We start from the raw sequence: 27,285 nt of genomic DNA on the forward strand, positions 1-27,285 counted from the left end.
AAGCAGACTCACACCCACACAGAAGATGAGACACGACCATAGACCAGAAGCCGCACTGCAGCTGCATCACTACCCACTTCAAACCCCTCTGAGCCATACATGAGGCAGAACTGACCCCCACCATGAAGATGCAGCACGACCACGAACTCGAAGCCAAACAGCAAGATCACAGCTCACCAGCTCAAATCCCCAGTAACTAAGACCAACCTGAGCACAACCAAGCCCCCACCTGAACAGAACACACCTCCAGCCAATCAGAACATGGCCAACCCCAACCAATCAGAACACAGCCAAACCCCAACCAATGAGAACACACCCCCACCCAATCAGAACACAGCCAAGCCCCCACCCAATCAAGTCACACCCCACTAGCAGTTAAAAGGAAGAAGCAGCTGCAAGTTCACATCACTCTGAGAAGCACAGAGCTGAAGACAGAAGCCTGAAGATGATGAATGAGACTTCATCGAACGTTGCCTAGATACTTCCAATCTTACGCGGGAGAAAACCGAATAACCAAAGATCCACATACAAATACCCATGAGAACCTCAGAAAACAAATATATATATATATATATATATATATATATATATATGTTTTCTGAGGTTCTCGCGGTATATGTATGTGGATCTTTGGTTATTCGAGTTTTCTCCCAGTAAATCAAAGTATCTAGCAGCGTTCGGCGAGGTCCACTGCGCCATCTTCAGGCTGGTGCTTTCGACTTAGTGCCAGTGCAAGCATATATATATATATATATATATTCCTTCATCACTGTCCATTTTGAATATACATATGGCGGGAAGAGGAAACATGAGAGAGACCAACACATCAGAATGTGGTCAAGTAACAATCACAGCTAAACTGGCACTATGTAAGGGTCAACAGAATTCATGGGGACCAGGATTTGGGTCTCTTGTGGCTGCACAATGATTCCAAACTGATGACACGTTTAATCTCACCTTCCAGCTCATCTCCTGCAAGCTCACATTTTGTGTAAATAAGTTAAGACAATGGCCAATGATTTGGGACAACAGCATCATCATCATTTGCATTCTTTTAGAGAGTCATTGATCTATCTGTATCAAAACTGAACAGCCTTCTCTCAACAGAGAGGGGAGGCATACGGCATCATCCAGCTCCACACCCTTTTGCACTACTCAGGTGACCCTGAGGACACAGATAAATCTCCTAGTGGCTTCAATGACTTTCTAAAAGGATGCAAATGACCAGCTGTCCACAAGGAACATAAATTCTTCCATACTGCACCATCCAGTAAGAGCTGAAGAAGCTCCTTGGATGAGAAGCTAAATGTCATCAAAGAAAAAACAGAAGGTCCGGTTGCCTCTTGAAAAAAAAAAAAAAACACCATTGGGATTATCTTGGAGAATAGTTCCCAATAAGAAACTAACATGCATTGCTGTGCTGGTCATAATACAGCGTTAGAAAACCGCCAGTAACAAAAATGCGGCTTCCAGTGAGGTTTTTCACTTAATTAAACTTGATATCAAATCAGGAATCCTATATATTTATTTAGGGTTGGTGGTCATTGGAGTGGGAAGGAAGAGAGACTCATAAACCATAGGGCGAAACAAAAATCAGCATGACGGTTGGTTACGCTGGTTCAGATAAGAGGTTTTAATAAGTATCTGTTCTTGTAGAAACTGTCAACTTCAGGAGTCACTTTGTGGAGGAATTAAAGCAACAATTGATTGTCCTTCTAATTAAAAGAAGAAACCTGCCAGGCAGAACCAAGAGTAAACACATAGGAAAATATCTATGGAGGTTCTCTGTCATCCAGGTCTGAGGCAACTGGACTTTCTGGTTTTTCTCTGAAGATGTTTCGCTTCTCATCCAAGAAGCTTCTTCAGCTCTGACTGGAGGGTGGGGAATGGAAGGATTTATACTCCTTCTAGACCAGGGGTCAGGGAACTTTTTTACCTTTTACCCCCCAAAAAAATTTATAAACGCCGACGTTACCCCCTTGATTTGAAAGGAAGGAAATCATACACTATTTGTATGTAAACCAGTGGTCCCCAACCTTTTTGTGCCAGGGACCAGTTTCACTCAGAAACACTTTTTCAAGGACCGGGGGAGGAGGAGAAGAAAGAGTCCGAGTTTGGTGGTTTGCTTGCAGACGTTTCATTATCTGACTAGGTAACATCTGATGTTGTTACCTAGTCGAGAGTAAAACGTCTGCCAGCAAACTCCAAGATTCAGGGAACGCCAATGCCTCCTCATTGCAACCCTGAGCGACAGATAGTCCCTGCAGGACGGCTGAGAAGCCTCGCCTCTCGGCCCTGCCTTCATCAGCCCCATCCCTCAGGTGTCTCCCTCCCTCCCTCAGCCCCATCCCTCAGGTGTCTCCCTCCCTCCCTCAGCCCCATTCCTCAGGTGTCTCCCTCCCTCCCTCAGCCTCATCCCTCAGGTGTCTGCCTCGTTCCTCTCTCAGTCGCTCTCTCACTCCTCACCAGCCCAGGAAGAAACTGCTTCAAAAAGCCGGCAGGGTGGCTTTTCCTGTCGGCGCAGCTTCCCAAAACGCCCGTTCACCCCCACCCGCCGCCACGGTTCAATCCTCCGTTCTGCCTGCCTGCCTTAGTTTCTGGTGGTTTCGGGCGCAGCTTCTCCGAAGCGCCCGTTCACCCAGGTGGAGGAGCGAGAGGCGACTGAGAGAGGAAAGGCGGGAAACCGAAGCTGCTGAGCCAGAGAGCAGGACAGGCTTCCGTTGCTTCCTCCCTCCCCTTCTCTCATTTGTGTCCTTGATTCCCGATCCCAGCAGCATTCACCGAAGGCGAACAGAATGTCGGAAATAAAATGCCTGGGGGTAATGAACGGTCGCGCCAGCTGCGACCGTCCTCATTACCCCAGGATTTTCAGTTTTACCCCATTTGGGGTAATTTACCCCTGTTCCCCAACCACTGTTCTAGACAGTTGGTCATTTGCATTCTTTTAGAGAATTGTTGAGGCCACCCGGTGACCCTCAGGAGACAGATAAACCTCCAGGTAGCCAAAGCAACTCTCTGAAAGAATGCAAATGAATGTTATGAAGAGCCTCTGAGCCTCGGTAGAACAGCAGAACAAGAAGAAATATCTTTGCAATGAATTTTGTCTCTGGGAGATTGGGAGTTGTAGTCCTGGTTTTCAAAATTGCAATGCATGGTTGTGAAAGTTGGACGATAAGGAAGGCTGAGCGCCAAAGAATGGAGGCCTTTGAACTCTGGTGCTGAAGGAGAAGACTCCTGCAAGTCCCTTGGAGTGCAAGGCGATCCAACCGGTCAGTCCTAGATGAGATCAACCCTGATTTCTCTTTAGAAGGCCAGATCCTAAAGATGAAACTCAAAGACTTTGGCCACCTCATGAGAAGGAAGGACTCACTGGAGAAGAGCCTAATGCTGGGAACGGTTGAGGGGAAAAGAAGAAGAAGGGGACGGCAGAGAAGGAGGTGGCTGGATGGAGTCACCGAAGCAGTTGGCATGAGCTTAAATGGACTCCAGAAGATGGTAGAGGACAGGAAGGCCTGGAGGAACGTTGTCCATGGGGTCACAATGGGTCAGACATGACTTCACAACTAACAACAACTAACAACAAGTCCTGTGAAAGCCACCTGGATGATATTATTTATTTATTTATTTATTTATTTATTTATTTATTTATTTATTTATTTATTTATTTAATTATTTATTTAATTATTTATTTACTTACTTACTTACTTACTTACTTACTTACTTACTTATTTATTTATTTATTTATTTATTTATTTATTATTTATTTGATTTGCCAATTGTTTACAAGATAATAAGTATAAGTGTATACATAGTTGTGAATACATGAAATGGGTACATATAAGAAAAATAAAAGAAGAATAAGAGAAACAATAGGACAGGGACGGTAGACACGTTGGTGCGCTTATGCACGCCCCTACAGACCTCTTAGGAAAGGGGTGAGGTCAATAGTAGACAGTCTAAGGTTAAAGTTTTTGGGGTTTGGGAAAAAACCACAGAGTCAGGTAGAGTATTCCAGACATTGACCACTCTATTGCTGAAGTCGTATTTCCTGCAATCAAGTTTGGTGCGGTTAACTTTGAGTTTGTATCTATTGTGTGCTCTTGTGTTGTTATGGTTGAAGCTGAAGTATTCATTGACATGTAGGACATTGCAATGTATGATTTTATATACCATGCTTAAATCAGACCGAAGGCGGCGTAATTCAAGGTTTTCTAGTTCTAGAATTTCAAGTCTGGTGGCATAAGGTATTCTACAACGCAGTAGAGGAGTGGAGCCAATCACCAAGAGGCTGTGAGTTCTAGTCCCACCTTAGGCATGAAAATTGGCTAGGTGAATTTGGGCCAATCACCAGGAGACTGTGAGTTCTAGTCCTGCCTTAGCCATGAAAGCCAGTTGGGTGACTTTGGACCAATCACTAGAAAACAGTGCATTCCAATCATGCCTTAGACATGAAAGCTGCTGGGTGACTTTGGGCCAATCACCAGGAGACCATTCAGCCCCTTTCTTATAGCCCCAACTCACCTCACAGGGTTGTTGTTGTGGGGAAAACAGAAGGAGGAAGGTGCGTTGGATATCTTCACCATGGTGAATTATTTATAAACATAATAAAGCTGTGCTTTAATGGACTCACACATAAAAGAGAGCTGGAAGTTACCCTTGCAGTTTTCAAGATCTGTACCTTATCTCTTAATTTTTGTATTCAAGTTTTTTTATTGAAGTGTTTCCTCGAATATGCCTCGACAATCCGACAAGGAGAAACACAAGAGAGAACATTCCAGAAGGTCTCCCGTTCCTATTCACTCCTAATTTTGAGGGAGGGGAAAGAAGTGCCCCAATGACCATTAACCACTTTGATGCTGAATTCTAGCAGCGTTACCTCATAAAGACTTCATATCAAACATTTTGGGGGGGGGTGTCTATGTTTGATCTGGGGGATTAGCCATCGCTGTTCTGAGGAGAGAATAGGGTTGCCTTCCTGATGGCAATCCTTAATTCTGTTAGATGAGGAAAGAGGAGACCCAAAACTTCTTGTTTCTAGGAGATTCTTGATGAAGTTCTTACCTGAGCAAACTTGTGGATCTGTTCCACCATCGCTGCAAAAAGGGCATGGACGCTCTCGTCAATCAGGCTCTGCATGTAGTGGACAGCTTCCTCATCAGACAGGTCCAGACGGAACTTGTCCTGAACCTGAGAAGAGTGAGAATGAAGGACCTAGAAGATGATTCTGAATTGAGGATCATCTCCACAAAAGGGGCAGAAAATTTTAATCTCTCTGTCTCCCTTTCTCTTTCACATTCTTTTTCTTGTCCTTGATGTTCTCTGAGCTTAGTTGTTTTTTTGTGTGGATGTTTCATTATTCAATTAGGTTACACCATTGGTGCTAAAAATACATTTCCTAATTGGATAATGAAAGGTCCACACAAAACAAGCAAGCTCAAAGGCATCAAGGACACTACATGACTTCTGAGCTACAAATATTCTGTCTGTCTGTCTGTCTGTCTGCCTGCCTGCCTGCCTGCCTGCCTGTCTCATGTATGTATGTATATAATGTAATGTAGCTATGTATTTAATTATCTTTCTCTCTCATCTATTATCTATCATCTCTCGCTCGCTCGCTCATCTATCTATTGACCTAGAATCTAGATCTATCAATCTATCGATCTATCAATCTCTTATCTATCTCTCATCTCTCTTTCCTATCTATCATCATCTCTCTCTCATTTATCTATCTCTCATCTATCTTTCTATCATCTCTCTCTCATCTCTCTCTCTCATCTATCTATCTCGCATCTATCTAGCAATCTCACATCTATCTATCTATCTATCTATCTATCATTTATCTATCTATCTAACTATCATCTATCTATCTATCTATCTATCTATCTATCTATCTATCTATCTATCTATCTATCTATCTATCTATCCATTCTATCTATCTATCTATCTATCTATCTATCTATCTATCTATCTATCTATCTTCTATCTAAAATGCAAGCAAAAAATCCATATTATGCTCACCTAACTCACGGTGTCAATCTAGAGTCACCAATTCCAGCAGAAATCCAACCTTGTGTATGTACACCCCCCATAAATTGCACAAGTCAGACATTTCTATATGTGTACAAATGTGCATATATGTATGGATATATGTATAGAGATTACACACACACACACACACACACACCAGCAACCACACTCCAAAAAAGGCTAAAAGCAGGACAATAGGTAAACATTTGTTAATTTAAAATCAATTATCTGTACAATAAGATGCCTCCTTCGTACAACTTACTACTGTAAGTCTCTTAACCATGTATCGTTCATTCTCTTTCAGTCCTAAAACTATTCTCATCCACAGTGACAGAACCAGACAGAAAATCACACAATTTTCTCTGTTCTCCCTGCAGAAATGAAAAGGAAGGAAGGAAGGAAGGAAGGAAGGAAGGAAGGAAGGAAGGAAGGAAGGAAGGAAGGAAGGAAGGAAGGAAGGAAGGAAGGAAGGAAGGAAGGAAGGAAAAGAGAGGGAAGGAAGAAACAATGAAAGAAAGAAAGGAAAGGACTCGCTTTATGACCATAACGGGTAGACCCCTTTAAGGTTCTAAGTTGAGGGCGAGCTGTTGTATGTATGTGTCACAGACAGATAGATATGCACACATTGCTTTGATTGCCTTGTAGAACAGAATAAGTAAAGAAAAGACTCAGTTATGTATCCGTACTGCTAAATTGGTTGCAACCTCTGTTGCTTCAAGGAAATCTGCAATTAACGTGCAATTCAATTAAGAAAGGGAGAAATTGGCAGGAGACTATTTCTTTGGGAGGTCACTGTAAGATCAAGATGAATAAGGGCAGATTCCATTTAGAAAATGTCCTACAAGGCAGATCAAAATATTGGAGAATAAGAGAGTAACAGAGTTGGAAGAGATCCTGGAGGTCTTCTAGTCCAACCCCCTGCTTAGGCAGGAAACCTTATACCATTTCAGACAATTGTCGTCTAATCTCTTCTCAAAAGCTTCCAGTGTTGGAGCATCCACAACTTCTGGTGGCAAGTTGTTCCACTGATTAATTGTTCTAACTGTCAAGAAATTTCTCCTTAGTTCTAAGTTGCTTCTCTCTTTGTTCAGTTTCCATCCGTTGCTTCTTGTCCTGCCTTCAGGTGCTTCGGGGAATAGGTTGACTCCCTCTTCTTTGTGGCAACCTTTGAGAGGTTGGGGTGGGTGGGAAACTATTTTCCAAAGTACCAAAAGGCAAAATAAGAAACAACGTCTGGAAACTAACCAAGGAGATAACCAACTTAGAACAAAGGATAAAAAAAAATTTTTTTTTAACAGTTTGCAAGACTGTTCTTTTGTTTTCATAACCTTAACTTGTGTCATATAACCACACCTGTTTTTTACTTATATCGCTACCTTGTTATTATGGGTTGATACTTTTCTTTTATGCCTTATGATATATAATTTATCTTTGGTCAATCCAATTATACCAACAATTCCAGCCATCGTAGTATAGTGAAGTGTCTTTGTTTTTTAGCGCCAAAGTCAATTTATCCATTTCGTAGCATTTTGAGATTTTTTCAATAATCATTTCTTCTGATGGAGTTTGATGTTGTTTCCAGTGTTGAGCGAAGGCTAATCTGCTAAAATAAGAATACTTTTAACCTTGTAACCTTTCTTTCTTTCTTTCTTTCTTTCTTTCTTTCTTTCTTTCTTTCTTTCTTTCTTTCTTTCTTTCTTTCTTTCTTTCTTTCTTTCTTTCTTTCTTCCCCCTTTCTTTTTCTTTCCTTTCCCAATTCTTTCCCTCTCTTCCTCTCCTCCTTTCCTTCTTTTCCTTTCTTTTGCTTATTTGTGTATGTACTGTGACTGGTTTTAACTGTAAAAATTAATAAACTATATTTTTTTTAAAAAAGAACGAAGGATAAATTTCTTGCTAGTGAGAACAATTAACCAATGGAAGGACTTGCCCTCAGAAGGTGTGGGTGCTCCATCACTGGAGCCTTTCAAAAAGCCTCCACTAAGGTACTAATACTATAAGGCCTTAATAAGACCTGTTAGCTTTGGAAGCCATACTCCACGCTGCCACATAGCCTGAGAAAGTGGGAGGGGTGTGTGTGATTTCAATTGAGCAGCTCTAAGTAGACAAAATAAGATTCTTTTCTTAGTTCGATGTTATTAAGTGTGGCGCAGCAGAGAAAAAAGGATCTTACACTGGGACAGATCGTGATTGGTCCATGTGATGTGATCATGGGAGAAAAGGGAACGGATTGTAGTTTGGGACATTGTGGGAAGTCCGGAAAACTTTTAGTTTTGAGATTCTACAGATGTGCCACGTGCTATTCTAATAAAGGTACTAATAAAGAGATTATGCTTGTCTCGGAGTTACTGATTGGAATGGAGGTTCGCTGGAACGCTGACAACCATACCTAAACTACTGCATCCAGTTTTGGTCACCACGCTATAAAAAAGATGTTGAGGCTGTGGAAAAAGTACAGAGAAGAGCAACCAGGATGATGAGGGGACTGGAGACTAAAACATATGAAGAATGGTTACAGGAACTGGGCCTGGCTAGTCTAGGGAAGAGAAGGACCAGGGGAGACAGGATAGCAGTGTTGAAATATTTGAGGGGCTGCCACAGAGAGGAGAAAGGGGTCAACCTATTTTCTAAAGCACTCGAAGGCCAGACAAGGAATAATGGATGGAAACTGATCAAGGAGAGATTCAACCTGGAAATAAGGAGAAATTTTTCTGACAGTGAGAACAATCAACCCATGGAACAGAAGTTGCCCTCGGAAGTTGTGGGAGCTTTATCACTTGAGACTTTCAAGAAGAGATTGGACTGCCATTTATTTATTTATTTTATTTATTTTGATTTGTCAATCGCTTACAAGATAATAGGTATAAGTATATACATAGTTATGAATACTTGAAATGGGTACATATAAGAAAAATAAAAGAAACAATAGGACAGGAAAGGTAGGCATGTTGGTGCGCTTATGCACGCCCCCTACAGACCTCTTAGGAAAGGGGTGAGGTCAATAGTAGACAGTCTAAGGTTAAAGGTTTGTCTAAGATTAAGGTTTGTCGGAAATGGTGTAGGATCTCCTGCTTGGGTGGGGGTTGGACTAGATGACCTACAAGGTCCTTTCCAACTCTGTTAATCTGTTAAACAAAGAGACCGGGGAACCATTTGTCTGGAACAGTATAGGGTCTCCTGCTTGAGCAGGGGGTTGGACTAGAAGACCTCCAAGGGTCCCTTCCAACTTTATTATTGTATGTTCTATGAAGAACACAGATGGTTTTGTTTTGAGTCTGAGCATTTGTCGAAGCATTTTAGCACAAATCCAAAATAAAACAGCAAGTGAGGAAGGCAGGATTCAAGTATACAATTCACAGATGGCATTTTGCATACTTGGGATTTTGTATGTTTGTGACTTTCTATTAAAACTAGACCTTCATTTAGATAGCAGTTAAGAATATAAATGCCTTCCTAATAAACAGTGTCTTAGAAGGAGAAGAAGATAAAGAAATTGAGATATAATTTCTGCAGTGCTTCTACAGAGGCTGTTACAATTATCTTTCCAATAGCATCTAATTAGGTATAGATTTTGAACCATTTGTATTTCCTGACAATAAAGTGGAAGGCCAGAGGAAAATTGAAGATTACAAGTTATTGGTCCAATATTAGTTGCAGACATAAAGAATGATAATTCAATCTTTTCAATTGTAGACAGAACTTTTCCTCCTTAGGTTTGATGGATAAAACAGTTAGAAAAAAGTCACAGTAGATTATTTCAGCCTAGGATTCCTGCAGTGGCGTTTTTAAATATATAGGTATGGAAAGATTTGATGCTATCCGCTAGGGAGGAATGACTGGTGAAGTTGACAGATCTTGTTAAGATGGATAAACTTTGATTAGCAACAGAAGAAAATTTTTGCAGCTCAGGGTTGAACTGTGGCGTCTTTGGTGCTCTCTGGCCCTTGGTTGTTTTCTTGCAGACGTTTTAGGACCCAACTAGGTAACCTGATCAGTGCTAGAAGAAAGTGAGGTGTGTGGAAAGGAGCAGGAGGAGGAGAAGGAAGAGGAGGAGGAAGAGGACTGTGTGGTCCTTGGTGACTGTGAGCTTGGCTGTTTCTTGCAGACGCTTCATCACCCAACTACTTAACATCATCAGTGCTGGAAGGGAGTGGTTATAAGTTGAGGACTACCTGTCTCTACATTTCCCAGACACTAAGTATCTATGTAGACGATTATGATAGCTAAAATCTCAGAAGTCTCTGGCAAGACTATTTTTCACTAAAGTCCATCTGTCATGCCCCAACATATGATCTTTATATACTGTTGTTGCTCTCTAGCCCTCTCTAGTGTCTGGAGAGACAAATACCAAGTATATTGTTTGAAGCTGACCCAACCCAGTTATCCATCAACCCGTACTCTCAAAACAAGTGCACACTGGGAAGCCAGATTCCATTTCCTTTAGCATTTGGAGAAGACAGAAGCACAAAAAAGAATCTGTGGCGCATGGTCATCCAAGGACCAATCCACATCCCACACACACAGCATAGCTGATGAGATTTAAATTGCTTGTATTTATTAATTGCTGTGTTCAGCAATAACTCAATACTGCTCAATCTTGGATTTGGATCTCATTGTATGTATCCTCTTTGTAGAGTTCAGTTCAGCATTCAATATCATCATTCCAGACACACTTCTAAGTAAATTAAACCAACTAGCGGTATCTGAACACACTTGTAAGTGGATCATAAGCTTCCTAACAGACAGGAAGCGGCAGGTGAAGCTAGGCGGAATCACATCCGATACCTGTACAATCAGCACAGGGCACTCCCAAGGCTGTGTGCTTTCTCCACTTCTCTTCTCCCTATATACCAATGACTGCATCTCAAATGATCCATCTGTTAAAATACTGAAGTTTGCTGATGACACAACAGTGATTGGTCTCATTCGAGACGACAAATCCACATACAGACTGGAGGTTATACAACTTGTTTCGTGGTGTAACTGGAACAATTTGGAACTGAACACACTCAAAACCGTAGAAATGGTGGTAGACTTTAGAAGAAACCCTCCCATACTGCCACCCCTTACAATACTAGACAAGACAGTATCAACAGTAGAGACCTTCAAATTTCTAGGTTCTGCTATATCACATGACCTAAAATGGACACCTAACATCAAAAACATCCTCAAAAAAGCACAACAAAAAATGTTCTTTCTGCGCCAACTCAGAAAGCTCAAACTGCCCAAGGAGCTGCTGATCCAGTTCTACAGAGGAATGATGGAGTCTGTCCTCTGCACTTCTAAAACTGTCTGGTTTGGTTCTGCAACCCAACAGGACAGACACAGACTTCAGAGAGTAATTAGGACTGCAGAAAAAACAATTACTACCAACCTGCCTTCCATTGAGGACCTGTATACTGCACGAGTCAAAAAGAGGGCTGTGAAAATATCTACAGACCCCTCACATCCCAGACATAAACTGTTTCAACTCCTTCCCTCAAAACGACACTATACAGCATTGCACACCAGAACAACTAGACACAAGAACAGTTTTCCCCCGAAAGCCATCACTCTGCTAAACAAATAATTCCGTCAATCCTGTTCAACTATGACAAAGTCTGCACTACTGTTACTGTTAATCTTCTCATCCCTCCTTATCACCCATCCCCTCCCACTTGTGACTGTATGACTGTAACTTGGTCGCTTGTATACTTACGATTTATATTGACTGTTTCCTAGTATGATTTGATTGCTATGACTATCATGAAGTATCATACCTTATGATTCTTGACTTTTATGAGAGTATTTACACCAAGACAAATTCCTTGTGTGTCCAATCACACTTGGCTAGTAAAGTATTCTTTCTTTCTTTCTTTCTTTCTTTCTTTCTTTCTTTCTTTCTTTCTTTCTTTCTTTCTTTCTTTCTTTCTTTCTTTCTTTCTTTCTTTCTTTATCTATCTATCTATCTATCTATCTATCTATCTATCTATCTATCTATCTATCTATCTATCTATCTATCTATCCCTATTTTCCCTACTTCACCATATCCTGTTCTTTCAATAAAGCATCCAGATCTACACACACGGTCTGTTTTATTGGAGGATAGGTGGGTTTAGCTGCATGTCGAGCTGCACACAGACTAACGTGTAGTGAGGACAGAACACCGTCTGAATAAATTCAAACTAAGCACAGAAGATACAACATGTGGGACATACTATCAGATAATACAGAAAAAAGAAAGTGATTTTCCAAGGCTTTAGCGGGTCTTAGAAGACACAGTAACTGCAAAGACAGCTTTTTAAACTGATACACATCGCACCTTCCTGGGATGCTTTCCATTAGTGTCAGCCTGAACCGCAAATTTTGTTCAACAGCTCGCAAGATCCCAGATAATGCAGCTCCCTCCTCAAGCAAAGATTCTCCAGGGCATTGAAACAAAATAAGCCTTTCATCATTTTTCTACTGAATTTGCTTATCCATATGTGGCCATCAATCCAGAGTCACTGGAATTACTGATGCCAAGGCTGGTTTTACTTACTATTAAAGATGCCAGCTTAATAAACACCAGTGAATCGGGTTCAATAAAGCTTAGCTTCAGTAAGTAAGAGTAGCTTAAATAGACTTCATTCATTCAGTAGCCTCACTGCTATCTACATTACCTACCTACCTACCTACATACCTATCCATCTCTTTTATCTTTCTCTCTCTCTGTCTACCTATTTACCTACTCTACCTATCTACTCTACCTATCTACCTACCTACCTACCTACCTACCTACCTACCTACCTACCTGTCTATCTATCTATCTATCTATCTATCTATCTATCTATCTATCTATCTATCTATCTATCTATCTATCTATCTATCTATCCATCCGTCTGTCTCTCTCCATCTACTTACCTACCTACCTACCTACCCATACATACATACATCTATACATACATCTATCCAACTCTCTCATCTCTCTCTCTCTCTCCATCTACCTACTTATCTACTCATTCGATCTATCTATGAAAAGGAAGGAGGGATGGTTATATAGGTTTGTTGCCCTGAGTTATTTGCAAAAATCATAAAGGCAGGATATAATGTAAATAGATAGACCGACAGATAGGTATGTGGGTAGTTAGATATAGATAGTTGAGTAGGTAGGTAGGTAGGTAGGTAGGTAGGTAGGTAGGTAGGTAGGAAGGAAGGAAGGAAGGAAGGAAGGAAGGAAGGAAGGAAGGAAGGAAGGAAGGAAGGAAGATAGAGAGAAGAAGGAAAAAAGAAAGCGAAAGAGCAATGGTCATATACATTCATTGTCCTGAGTCATTTGCAAAAATCATAAAGGCAGGATATAATGTAAATAGATAGATGATAGATAGATAGATAGATAGATAGATAGATAGATAGATAGATAGATAGATAGACAGACAGATAGATGTAGATATATACGTGAGCCATAGCTCACTTAACTACATCTAACCAAAGCAGAAAGAGATTAAAACAAAAAAAACCAGGAAGAGTTCAAATCCGTTCATCTTTGATCTCATGAAGCAAGCAACACAGGAAAAAAATTAACATTTATCTAACCGACACAGTTCATCTAACCAACTAGGTACATGATTCTCTGTTTGTGTGTGTGTGTGTGTGTGTGTGTGTGTGTGTGGTTTCAGACATAAGACTGCCCATAAAGCAATAATCTGCCTCTGGGGAATAATGGATTAAGAACCTGCAGAATAAATTTAGCTTTCTTTCTTTTTCCAGACAGAAGCTAACAATGCCTGCCTCAGCTCCTTGGGGCAATTTAGTATCAATGTTTAATGACCATATGTCACAGCTTTGGAGTTTTATACACACACACACACACACACACACACACACTCACTCACTCACAAACACAAAGGAGAATGTTCACATCCTATCCAAACTTTGTCCAACAGCCTTTTATAAATGTTCCTAAGCGAGATATTTCATTCAAACAACTAATTATTAGTCAATCACTCTGAAAGCTTCAGTACCTGTTGCTAAATAACCATATTTATAGATCCTTGTGGTGATACTTCAATGAACCACTTCCTAGACATGTCATGAATTTGCAATGCAAAACATAGAACGTAGAATAACAGAGTTGGAAGGGAACTTGGAGGTCATCTGGTCCAACCTCTTGCTCGGGCATGAAACCCTATATTGTTTCAGACAAGTTACTGTCCAGTCTCTTCTTGAAAGCCTGCCGTGATGGGGCACCCACAACTTCTGGAGCAAGTTGTTCCACTGATTAATTATTCTCACTGTCAGGAAATTTCTCCTTAGTTCTAGGTTGGGTCTCTCCTTGATTAGTTTCCATCCATTGGTTCTTGTTTTGCCTTTTTGGTGCTTTGGTAAATAGTTTGGCCCCTTCCTCTTTGTGGCAGCTCCTCAAATTCTGGAACACTGCTATCCCCAGCAAACAAGGATACGAGAGATTTCAAAAATAGGCTGGACAACCATTTGACCAGGTTGAAGTAAGGCTCCTGCCTTGAGCAGAGGGTTAGACTAGAGGACCTCTGAGGTCTCTTCTAGCCCTATGATTCTATGTTCAAGATCACAATTCAGGAGGGGACAGTTACTCCATCACTTTTTATCATCTTTGGTCCTCCAGCATCGTCCCAGGAGTGTACATGTATGAGGACTGTATCTTTTTTGCCATTGAAAAAATGGAATGGAATAGAATAGAAAATATGGTGTAGGGTCTCCTGCTTGTGCGGGGGTTGGACTAGATGACCTACAAGGTCCCTTCCAACTCTGTCAATTTGTAAAGTCAATGGGGAAACCAGAATCACTGAACTAACGTATAGACCGCAGTGATTCCCTTAACAACTGTGGCAAGGAAGGAGGCAAAACTCACTTAACAAATGCCATAGCCCCAGAAAAGTTGGTCCTAATTTTGTTTGTAATTCGAGGACTACCTGTTGTTCAGGTTTCCTTTCTCTTATCTCTGAAAAACACCACCCTTCCGAGATGCTGAAGGAGGCGAAGAGGAAACGGCAGGAGCTAAGTTACAATTTTCTCTTTGCCTTTCCTCCTCTCTGGTGTTTGATAATTAAGACGGAGAAATAAATGATTAGCGCCCAGAAAAGCAAGGAACGAGAATTTGTCATTGCCATATTCGCCAAGTTCCTTCTGGGATGGCTGAATTTGGATGGCTGCTTCTTTTCTAAGGATGTTGTGGCCCGCCAGCAGCAGATTCGGACAGTGAGGAGGTTGGGGAGGAAAATGGGCCTGTCCTGGAGTCTGGGGAAGACTCTGATGAGGGCTCTGCGTCGGAGGCAGAGATGGGGCTAGGCTGTCTGACAGTTATCAGCTGCCTTCAGAGTTGGAGATCAGTGGGGCAGAAGAACAGCTGGAGCCTGTTCCCAGTGCGCGCATGCACAGAGCTGCCAGATGAAGGGAACAGTTAAGGGACAAGAGTTGACTCAGGAGTAAAGCTACAGGTGGATGTTGAATGGACCCTCCCATAGGGAATAAAAGAGGAGCGAAAAGGGAGCGGTGTTTGCAGGAGACAATTCGTTCAATTCATTAGGGCGAAGATCTGTTCCTGACTTCTTGCCAAGTATTGTCTGCTACAGAGTGGCGTCTGGAAGATATTGGCCCTGGCAGCTCTCCCAGCCTGATAAAGGTCTGTAGTTATGAAATCTCTTGAAAGACTGTTGTCTGGGACTTTGCTGGAGAGGAATTCACTGTAAACTAAATAAAAAAGGGGTTTTATCGGGATGAGGAAGTCGGCTTTGTGCTTTTGGGGAAGCCTTTTTTTTTGAGGTCAGAACAAACGAGCTGGAGAACCTCAAGAGTTTAAAGACACAAGTGTGGAATTATTTGGGTTGCCAGAGAAAGCAAAGGCAGCTTCCTTATCATCTGTCCTCTTCAGCTTTGGAGACAGAGCAAGAGTGCCCTCTCGCTGCAAGAGAAAAAATTAAGTCCGGTCTTAAGCTGAAAGCAAGGAGCTTCTGTGTTCCTTTTGTCTGCTGCACATGCCTCATTGATCCCCAGATGCTTTCTTATTAAAAGGTCATGCTTACTATGGAAGACGCATGCTGAACTATGAGGCAGACTGGCTAGGTTAAAAAAAAAGAAGAAGAAAGAAAGTCAAGAAACAAGGAAAAAGAGAACAAGGCTGAGTAAAGTTTCTTGCTCCGAGGCATTACCTGGAGATCAATTATTTATAATATGTCAGCCGCCCTTTTCTTGGGTAGGCTAAACTCTATATTGAGAGGCAGTTTGGTCTAGTGGGTAGGGCACCAGGCGAGAAAGCAGGAGGTTGTGATTTCATGTCCTGCACTAGGCATGAAAGCCAGCTAGGTGACATTGGGTCAATCAACAGGAGACGGTGAGTTCTAGTCCTGACCTGGGTATGAATGATGGCTGTGTGACTTTGAGCCGATCAGCAGGAGACAGTGAGTTCTAGTCCTGCCTTAAGCACGAAAGCTAGATGGGTGACTTGGGGCCAATCACCAGGAGACTGTGAGTTCTAGCCCCGCCTTAGGCATGAAAGCTAGCTGGCTGATTTGAGACCAATCCCCAGGAGACGGTGAGTTCTAGTCCTGGCCTGGGTATGAAAGATGGCTGTGTGACTTTGAGCCAATCACCAGGAGACTGTGAGTTCTAGCCCCGCCTTAGGCACGAAAGCCAGATGGGTGATTTGGGGCCAATCACCAGGAGACTGTGAGTTCTAGTCCCACCTTAGGCATGAAAGCTAGCTGGCTGACTTGAGACCAATCCCCAGGAGACGGTGAGTTCTAGTCCTGACCTGGGTATGAAAGATGGCTGAGTGACTTTGAGCCGATCAGCAGGAGACAGTGAGTTCTAGTCCTGCCTTAGGCATGAAAGCTAGCTGGCTGACTTGAGACCAATCCCCAGGAGACGGTGAGTTCTAGTCCTGACCTGGGTATGAATGATGGCTGTGTGACTTTGAGCCGATCAGCAGGAGACAGTGAGTTCTAGTCCTGCCTTAAGCACGAAAGCTAGATGGGTGACTTGGGGCCAATCACCAGGAGACTGTGAGTTCTAGCCCTGCCTTAGGCATGAAAGTTAGTTGGCTGACTTGAGACCAATCAACAGGAGACGGTGAGTTCTAGTCCTGACCTGGGTATGAATGATGACTGTGTGACTTTGGGCCAATCAGCAGGAGACTGTGAGTTCTAGCCCCGCCTTAGGCATGAAAGCCAGATGGGTGACTTGGGGCCAATCAGCAGGAGACTGTGAGTTCTAGCCCTGCTTTAGGCATGAAAGCTAGTTGGCTGACTTGAGACCAATCACCAGGAGACGGTGAGTTCTAGTCCTGACCTGGGTATGAAAGATGGCTGTGTGACTTTGAGCCAATCAGCAGGAGACAGTGAGTTCTAGTCCCACCTTAGGCATGAAAGCCAGATGGGTGACTTGGGGCTAATCACCAGGAGACAGTGAGTTCTAATTCCGCTTTAGGCATGAAAGATGGCTGGGTGATTTGGGGCCAATTACCAGGAGACTGTGAGTTCTAGCCCTGCCCTAGGCATAAAAGCTGGCCCAAATGCTCCCATGTTTATGGCAAGTCCCAGAGCAAAGTGATGACAAACACCCACACCTACTTCAAGTAGCCTCTGGCTGCAAATAGTCCAGCCCACCACGGTTGCAAAGAAAGTAATCCAGCAGGGCAAGTTGAGGAATCCAGAAAGCGAAGTGTCCAGGTAATCAGTGCAGAAAGAATGCAATGGAAAGTTCAAATGTCGGCACTCAACGCTCTATGAATTCAGCATTTGTTCCCCATAGCATCTCCTTAAGTTTCAGTCCCCAGGTGTGCCTTTTGAAGATGGGCAGGGCAGTCTCCTCCCGAGTAATCAGGTCAGTCTGCGCTGTTCTCGCCTTCTCTCCACTCTGCGTGCTCTCGGATCAGGAGCGGGTGGTCGTTGCTCATCGCCTGAGCTCTATCTCTCATGGACATCCTGCCCCTGTTCCTCCCTGGCTACAAGCTGTCTTAATCTTGAAAGGCCCTGGCCTGACTGGCCCTACCTTTCCCCATTTTCCCCTGAAGCCAACTATTCAATCTCTGTCGGTTCCAGTTCCAGCTCGTCTTCCCCCACAGATTCAGGCTCTAACGGGAGCGTGACAGGCTGCCACAAAGAAAAGGGGTCACCTTATTTTCCATAGAACCAGAAGGCAAGAAGACAAGACACAATGGATGGAAACTAATCAAGAAGAAAAAAATGACCTGGAATTAAGGAGAAACTTTCTAACAGTGAGGACAATTGACCAGTGGAACAGTTTGCCTTCAAAAGATGTGGGTACTTCAACACTGGATGTGTTTAAGAAGAGACTGGACAGCCATTCGTCCAGTATAGTATAGGGTCTCCCCACTTGAGCAAAAGGTTGGACTAGAACAGGGGTCGCCAACCGTTTGGACCTCAGGGACCACCAAACTCATAATTTCAAATCCCGTGGACCACTAATATGAATTTTGACTGACGGTGGCTTGCTGACATTGGTGGGAAAGTCGGTCCCATATTCCAGAGCTGCAGTAGTCACAGGACTGGCCCTTTGGTCATCCCAGAGCAACTGCTCCTCCAGTCCATGGCAGGCCGGTGCACCCGGGTGGAGGAGCAGCTGCTCCAGGATGACCAAAGGGCCAGTCCTGTGACTCCTGCAGCTCTGGAATATGGGACCGACTTTCCCACCAATGTCAGCAAGCCACCCCGGGGCGGATTTCCCTCCCCCGCCGTTGGCCTTACCTTCCAGTTCCAGCTCACATGGCTCTACTCTCAAGGTAAGGTTTGCGCTTGGCTGAAGGGTGGAGCCAGCAGGTGGGTTGGCCATGTGGGTGGCGCAGCCTTGTGTTCCTGAGCAGCCTGGATTAATTGCTTTGGGGGGAGGTACATTTCTTTGTGGACCACCAAAATTTTCTCGCGGACCACCCGTGGTCCCCAGCCCACCAGTTGGCGACCACTGATCTAGAAGACTTCCAAGGTTCCTTTCAATTCTTTTTTGCTGTTATTGATAAAATTGGCCAAAGATGGCAGCCTATTTGGGAACACATTCCTTTCTGGATATCATAGGTCACGTCTGCTAATAAACCATAGCTCCCTTTCTTCTGTGTGATTGCCACATCTAACTGTTAATTAAGCAGGTGGTCAATTGATATGACGCATGGATAAACCTCATAAGGCCAGCAGAGGGCCTAACCACCGAGTGCCCCCTGTTGGCCATCCAGATAATTGCAGTTTCCAATAATTCCTAGAGAGTGGACTTTGCTGCTAGAAGGAACAAAGGAGAGGTTTTCTTAGGAAACTAGCCTGGATTTCAAACCTGTAATTTCATTGCAACCATCCATTGCTGTACAGGTAGTCCTCGACTTATGACAATTCGTTTAGTGACCGATTAGTGTTCATACTCCCTCCCATATTACCACCTCTTACAATACTAGATAACACAGTATCAACAGTAAAGACCTTCAAATTTCTAGGTTCTATCATATCACATGTCCTAAAATGGACACCTAACATCAAAAACGGCATCAAAAAAGCACCACAAAGAATGTTCTTTCTGCGCCAACTCAGGAAGCTCAAACTGCCCAAGGAGCTGCTGATGCAGTTCTACAGAGGAATGATTGAGTCTGTCATCTACACCTCTATAACTGTCTGATTTGGTTCTGCAACCCAACAGGACAGACACAGATTTCAGAGGACAATTAGGACTGCAGAAAAAACAATTACTACCAACCTGCCTTCCATTGAGGACCTGTATACTGCACGAGTCAAAAAGAGGGCTGTGAAAATATTTACAGACCTCTCACATCCTGGACATAAACTGTTTCAACTCCTTCCCTCAAAACGACACTATGGAGCATTGCACATCAGAACAACTAGGGACAAGGACAGTTTTTTTCCTGAACGCCATCACTCTGCTAAAACAAATAGTTCCCTCAACACTGTTCAACTATTTACTAGGTCTGCATTACTATTACTATTAATCTTCTCATCACTCCTTATCACCCATCCCCTCCCACTTGTGACTGTATGACTGTAACTTTGTCGCTTGTATCCTTACAATTTTTATTGACTGTTTCCTATTATGATTTGATTGCTTATTATACCCCATGACTATTATTAAGTGTTGTACCTGATGATTCTTGACGAATGTATCTTTTCTTTTAAGTACACTGAGAGCATTTGCACCAAAGACAAATTCCTTGTGTGTCCAATCACACTTGGCCAACAAAGAATTCTGTTCTGTTCTGTTCTGTTCTGTTCTGTTCTGTTCTATTCTATTCTATTCTATTCTATTCTATTCTATGCTATGCTATGCTATGCTATGCTATGCTATTCTATTCTATTCTGTTCTATTCTATTCTATTCTATTCCAAGTTACAACAGTACTGAAGAAATTGACATATGATCATTTTTTCATACTTAACAATCATTGTGGCCTCTCATATGATCAGAATTCAGACTCTTGGCAACCGATTCATATTTATGATGATTGTACTGTCCCAGGGTGAGGTGTTCACATTTTGTGACCTTCTGACAAGCAAAGTCACAGGGGAAGCCAGATTCACTTAACAACCATGTTACTATTTAGCAACTGCAGTGATTCACGTAACAATGGTGGCAAGAAAAGTCATAAAAATGGGGGCAAAATTCACTTCATATCTGTCTCACTTAGCAATAATAATTTGGGAGTTAACTGTAAGTCGAGGACTAACTGTACTGCACATTATGCTGTCAAAATAAAATCTGCCTCTGCTTCAAGCAACTCGCCCTGTGAATTCTTTAGATGACTAATTGTAGATTCGAATCCAAAACTTTCTTTTCACAAAAGTTAATCACAAGTTCTGCTTCCAATATGTAAAAAAGTTGTTGAAAAAAAAAAAGGAGACTCTAGAAAGAGTGCAGAGAAGAGCAACAAAAATGATTAGGGACAGGGGTGGGATTCAAATTTCTTAACAACTGGTTCTGTGGGCGTGGCCTAATTTGTGGGTGTGGCTTGGTCATGTGACTGGGTGGGCATGGCTTGCTGACTGGGTGTGGCTTGGTGGTCACATAACTGGCTGGGCATGGCTTGTATGTAAATATTTATGTAAATATTGATTTTTTTATTTAAAAAAGAGTAATTTTTACTCAAAATCAGGCAAAGCAGGCAAGCAGATTGAGTTGCTCCCAGAATCACAGATTCACTTAGAAATCTACCATTCTGCAATCTGCTGCCTGAGTCTGTCACATAAAATTTGCTTGCAAGCAAACTCATAAAATCAACTCACAACACACCATGTATGTAAATATTGCATTTTTAATAAAAAAGAGCAACTTTTACCCAAAATCAGGCAAAGCAGGCAGGCAGATTGAGTTGCACCCAGAATCCCAATTCACTCAGAGATTTACCATTCTGCAATCTGCTACCTGAGTCTGCACTGAAAAACAGAAGCTTCAGTTCTCACAAAGATTCAGCTCTGCTTTTAGATTAGCTAGAAAGCAAGAAATCCGACTACATCCTGCTTTCTAGCTAATCTAAATCTCCCAGCACAGCTGATAGTTGGAACAGCTGATGGTCAGGGGGTGGGGAAGGAAAAATAGCAACTTACCAAAAATCAGGTGAAAGCACAATGCATCAGCTGGATGGCACGCATGCGAGGTAAGGAGTGAGTGGGTGGAGAGGGGCCAGCCAGTGGCACGATTTGCTGGTTCTCTGAACTGCGCAGAATCGTAACAACCAGTTCTATAGAACCGGTCTGACCCGGTAGAATCCAGCCCCTGATTAGGGGTCTGAAGGCTAAAACATACAAAGAGTAGTTGGTGGAATTGGGTATGTCTAGTTCGATGAAAAGAAGGACTAGGGGAGACATGATAGAGGTCTTCCAATATCTCAGGGGCTGCCTCAGAGAAGAGGGAGTCAAGCTATTCTCCAAAGCACCTGAGGATAAGAGAAGAAGCTAATGGGCGGAAACTAATCAAAGAGAGAAACAATCTAGAACTAAGGATACATTTCTTGACAGTCAGAACAATTAATCAGTGGAACAACTTGCCTCCAGAAGTTGTGAATGCTCCAACACTGGAAGTTTTTTAGAAGAGATTGGGTAACCATTTGTCTAAAACGGTACAGGTTTCTTGCCCAAGCAGGGGGTTGGACTTCCAATTCCTATTCTATTTCTATTTCTATTTGGAATTTTGAAAGAGGGCCTTTTCTTCTGGCCATACAAAAATGTATATGGTCAGATAAAATCCAGTGAATTAACTATGCCAATTTAAGCAACTGAGTTATACTTCAGATATGTACACAGATGTTCAGAAAAGGAGCCGGCAACTGTATTGAACGTGGAAGAGAAATGTGGTTTTTTTTAGCACTAGATGAGCTGAGAATTTGCCCTCTCTTATATACATTTTTTTTTTTTTTGGCAAGGAAAACATTTAAATTATGCCCTAACTGAGAAATCAAGTAAATTTAGATGTAGTTGTTTTCTGATTCTTCCCTTGTGACCTTGGCACCTCCAGGGATGAAAAAAAAGCCTTCCTTTTTGTAGTTATTTCGAACAAACACAGAAATTGAGTGCAAATTTATGCACTGCTCTTCCTTCTGTGGGTGTTCAAAGCTGAGGTTTGATATCAAATGTCTGAAATATAAAAGCATTCATTTCCTTCTACCAATCCCTTTTGTCATTTAAATGGACCAATTTGCACCCACTGATATTTAAGCATTACGGAGGAAATTGTCGACCAAAATATTTCTATGTCTTGGATCACTATAGCAACTGTAGTCTTCATTAAAAGCAATCAAAGTGCATAGAGTGAACTGTCTTCAGAGAAAGTGGCATTGACATTAAGTTTGATGTGCTCTTGTGATTAGGTTTTCGTGGAAGTTAAAACCCACTCTCTCTCCTAGGAAAATGAAATATTTTAGGATATACTAAAAAGACAGAATATTTCCCCTAAAAAGAAAAATAGAAACCCAGAGCCAGAAACTTAGTCTCCCACCTTTGCTAATGGACCATTACTCTGGCCTGGGCCAGTCTATTTTACATAACAAAGATCAGGTAGAGCTACAATAGGAATTGCCCAAAGCCTGGGCAATTACATCATCCTCCAGCAAGGCTCAACCAAGCCTGGGACTCAGGACAGCCTACAAAGTTGCCCCTGCATGGCCCCATGGGAGTCTGACAACCAATCAGAATACAAGCTCAAATTCAAATCCCAACAGAGGGCATAAAACCCAGGGACTCTCAGCATCTTGGCCCTTCCTTCTCTTTTCCTTCACCCAACATCTTGAAGCATGTGATCATACTTTTCACTTTGGAGCTCCAAGCTGTGTGGTCCTGTCCGCCATTAAACCATCTTTCCATGTTTCCAGTGTCTTTTCCCCCACTTGGAACTGAACCCAGAAGGATATTTCTTCCAACAGTTTGATATGTGCTCCTAACATCCAAATAATTATAAAAGAACCCTTTCCTTCCTTCCTTCCTTCCTTCCTTCCTTCCTTCCTTCCTTCCTTCCTTCCTTCCTTCTTCCCTCCCTCCCTCCCTCCCTCTCTCCCTTTCCCTGTTTCATTCTTCCCTCCCTTCCTCCCCCTCCCCCTCCCATTTTACAAGCTTTCTTGACACAGCTGTTAAGTAAATCATGTTAGTAACACGTTTGTTAAATGAATCAGGTTACCCCAATGATTTTACTTGTCCAAAGGTTGCAAAAGGGGGATCACGTGACTCCAGGACACTACAACCGTCATCAACACGAGTCATTTACCAAATGTCCAAATTTTGATTACATGTAAGTGTTCTGACCCAGCTCCCCAAACACGACAACCGCTCTGACGTGAACTCAAAAGGTTCCTTTATTAGGAGAGCTGGCAGCCCCGGCAAAAATTTATCTTGCAGGCTAAAAGTCCGGCCAGCCTGAAGATGAATAGTTGTCTGCCACGTCTATTCATCTCCTCCCCCTGCCTTTTATCTCCCTAGAATCCAAAAGAGATAGTCAGTGGCCAACAGAGATGAGCAGCGCCCTCTACAGTCCGACAGAGGTGAGCAGCAGCCAACAGAGATAAGCAATGCCCCCTACAGTCCGACAGAGATAATCAGTGGCCAACAGAGATAAGCAGTGCCCCCTACAGTCCGACAGAGATAAGCAGCAGCCAACAGAGATAAGCAGTGCCCCCTACAGTCCGACAGAGATAATCAGTGGCCAACAGAGATGAGCAGCGCCCTCTATAGTCTGACAGAGATGAGCAGCAGCCAACAGAGATAAGCAGTGCCCCCTACAGTCCGACAGAGATAATCAGTGGCCAACAGAGATGAGCAGTGCCCCTACAGTCCAACAGAGATAATCAGTGGCCAACAGAGATGAGCAGCGGCCAACAGAGATGAACAGTGCCCCCTACAGTCCGACAGAGATAATCAGTGGCCAATAGAGATAAGCAGTGTCCCCTACAGTCCGACAGAGAGATAATCAGATATCAACAGTGGCCAACAAAGATGAGCAGCGGCCAACAGAGATGAACAGTGCCCCCTACAGTCCGACAGAGATAATCAGTGGCCAACAGAGATGAGCAGTGCCCCCTACAGTCCGACAGAGATAATCAGTGGCCAACAGAGATAAGCAGTGCCCCCTACAGTCCGACAGAGATAATCAGTGGCCAACAGAGATGAGCAGTCCGACAGGCCAACAGAGATGAGCAGTGCCACCTACAGTCCGAGAGAGATAATCAGTGGCCAACAGAGATGAGCAGCAGCCAACAGAGATGAGCAGCAACAGAGATAAGCAGTGCCCTATAGTCTGACGGAGATAATCAGTGGCCAACAGAGATGAGCAGCGCCCTCTATAGTCCGACAGAGCTGATCAGCGGCCAACAGAGATGAGCAGCACCCCTAGAGTCCAACACAACCGGACAGGAAAACCTTTACCTTAGAAACACAGCATGTTTCCTACCACTTCTGTAAAAGCAAACTTATGGCTGAAAAAAATGAGCTGTGGACTTCATCTGCCCCCAGCAGGTAATTTAATTTTACAGGTCAAGGCAAAGTGGATTTTTATCCTGTTTGAGTTTCTCAAAATATATATGGATTTCTTGTTAAAGCTTTGAGGAGGGCGGGGTGTGAGTGGGAAAATCAATCCAAGCACCAAACACATCTCTTTTGATTTTTTTTCTCCCTACAGAATCATCTCATTCCAATGAGTTTTAGATGGCGGGATGTTGTTGCAAGTCAAGTATTCTTTTTCTTTGAGTCCAGTTAGTCTTACTGCAAACAGCTTTGTGATTTCTAGTGATGTTTCCATCCCATTTAAGCAAAATCGATGAAATGAACAATTTAATAAAAGAATACCTCTTTGGGAGACAAGTCTGGTATTTCCACAGACATGTCCATGTGGTTTTCTTGAGCAATAATATTAGGATGGACCATTTTCTACTACTACTACTACTACTATTATTATTATTATTATTATTACTACTATTATTATTATTTGTACTCGAAAGTCCCACAAGATCTTCACCTTCTCATTTTTGACAACTTTTTTTCACTTTGTTTCTCTCATGACTTTTCAGATACAGGTAAATCATATTTTTTAACATAATGACCAGTGGATTAATTTAGCAACTCGGCCATGTCTAGCTCTGTAATCAGTTTGTGCGATTTTGCTGCACTCACATATTAAATGTGAAACGGTTTCAACTTGTCGTTGCAAAGTGCTTGTTCCTGAGAAAACCTTTCGTTTCTTTCTTGATGGTTCCCATCTTAAGCCATGCCCATGTCAAGTTATAATTATTATTGTTGTTGTTGTTATTGTTGTTGTTATGGTACTCAGTAGTCTTGTTTTCTTGCAGGAATTTAATTACCTAACTACCATTCCCAGAAATGATGATGTTACTTAGTTTGGTAATGAAACATCTGCAAGAAAATAACCAAGCTCAAAGAATACCAAGGACCCCACATCATCATCATCATCATTATTATTATTATTATTATTATTATTATTATTATTATTATTATTATTATTATTATTATTATTCCTATTACTATTATTATTCCTCCTCCTCCTCCTTCTCCTCCTCCTCCTCCTCCTCCTCCTCCTCCTCCTCCTCCTCCTCTCCACAAACCCAATTATTACCTACTTGGGTAATAAAATATATACAAGGAAAAAAAAACAACCCTCAGAGACCAGAAAGGATTCCACAATTCAACCATAACGTTCAAATATTCTTTTCTGTCGGTATTATTATAATTTAATCTCCCAGTCTAACCCTCTTGGAATTTTTGAAGGAACCCTCCTTTCAACCCACAAGGAGGGAGCCACTACAGAGAAGCCTCTTCTTCTTGGTCCCTACCAGATGGAACTTCTTAAGAGAGGTCATCCTTACCATATGCTACCTCTACATTCTGGTGGGTTGGGTAGATATAACTGGGGGGGAAAAAACAGACCTTCCAATCATAATGTTAGCATTTTCTTTACACTGTTTGCTTTATTCTCTCAAGATAATGTATTACTATAAAAGGCCAACTTTCTGTCCTTAGAGATATTGATTATGAAGCTTATACAGGGATCACAAGTTATCAGGCGGAGCGATTTTCCAAAGCTCTGGGTTTTTATACTCTTTTCAACTTGTCATTAAAGTGAAGAAGATACAGCATACAAAGGCAACGGGGCCTCTTCTAGCGACTCGGTTATTAAAATCAATTGCAAAAAAAAATAAATGTTGGCAAAATGCAATTTAAAGAGTCAGCATAATAAATAAAATTCAGAGGTGCAAGGATGACAATTGTATAATGAAATCCGTTTTCAGCAAGATTACAAAGCCCTGCTAAACCTTGAAAGGAAAAAAAAAAAGCTTTAAGGGTTTGACATATTGAAAGGTAATATGAATGCAGAGAGAAAGAGAGAGAGAGAAAGAAAAAAGAAAAAGAAACCCCTGATTGCATGCTTTTGAACTTCCCGACAGACAGGTAAGGAGTTCAACACAAACAAAACATGTAAGCTACATGCCAGATATTCATAATAAACTCGGCAAGCTGTGGCTTAATTGGGAGGAAACATAAGCAATGAGGCTTATTTGATTTTTGTATTTTTTTTTTTTTAAGTGGAAAAGCTGGCTTCCAAGACAATGTGCAAGAGGAACACAAATGCCATCACGTCAAACAGCAGGGCCTTCCTGACAAATAAAGGATGGGATTAAATGTTAAATCACAAATTGAAAGATACAGATGAAAGCAAGTTGGGGGAAGAGAAGGAAAAGAAAGAAAGAAAGAAAGAAAGAAAGAAAGAAAGAAAGAAAGAAAGAAAGAAAGAAAGAAAGAAAGAAAGAAAGAAAGAAAGAAAG

At 42.2% G+C, this 27,285-nt stretch overlaps 1 protein-coding gene across 2 annotated transcripts in view; it reads right to left on the reverse strand.

The window, feature by feature from the left end:
* Nucleotides 1–27,285, reverse strand: part of PIK3C3 (phosphatidylinositol 3-kinase catalytic subunit type 3) — a 124,583-nt gene that overhangs the window by 7,935 nt on the left and 89,363 nt on the right. For both annotated transcript variants that reach the window (XM_087958706.1, XM_087958705.1), the window contains one exon: nt 5,062–5,187. In XM_087958706.1, the coding sequence (XP_087814832.1) occupies nt 5,062–5,187 (126 nt within the window). The remainder of the gene's footprint in view (nt 1–5,061; nt 5,188–27,285) is intronic.

This window comes from Notechis scutatus, chromosome 2 (assembly GCF_049901735.1).
Source record: "Notechis scutatus isolate UNSWTSFEM ecotype Mainland chromosome 2, rNotScu1.2, whole genome shotgun sequence".
Taxonomy (NCBI): Eukaryota; Metazoa; Chordata; class Lepidosauria; order Squamata; family Elapidae; genus Notechis; species Notechis scutatus.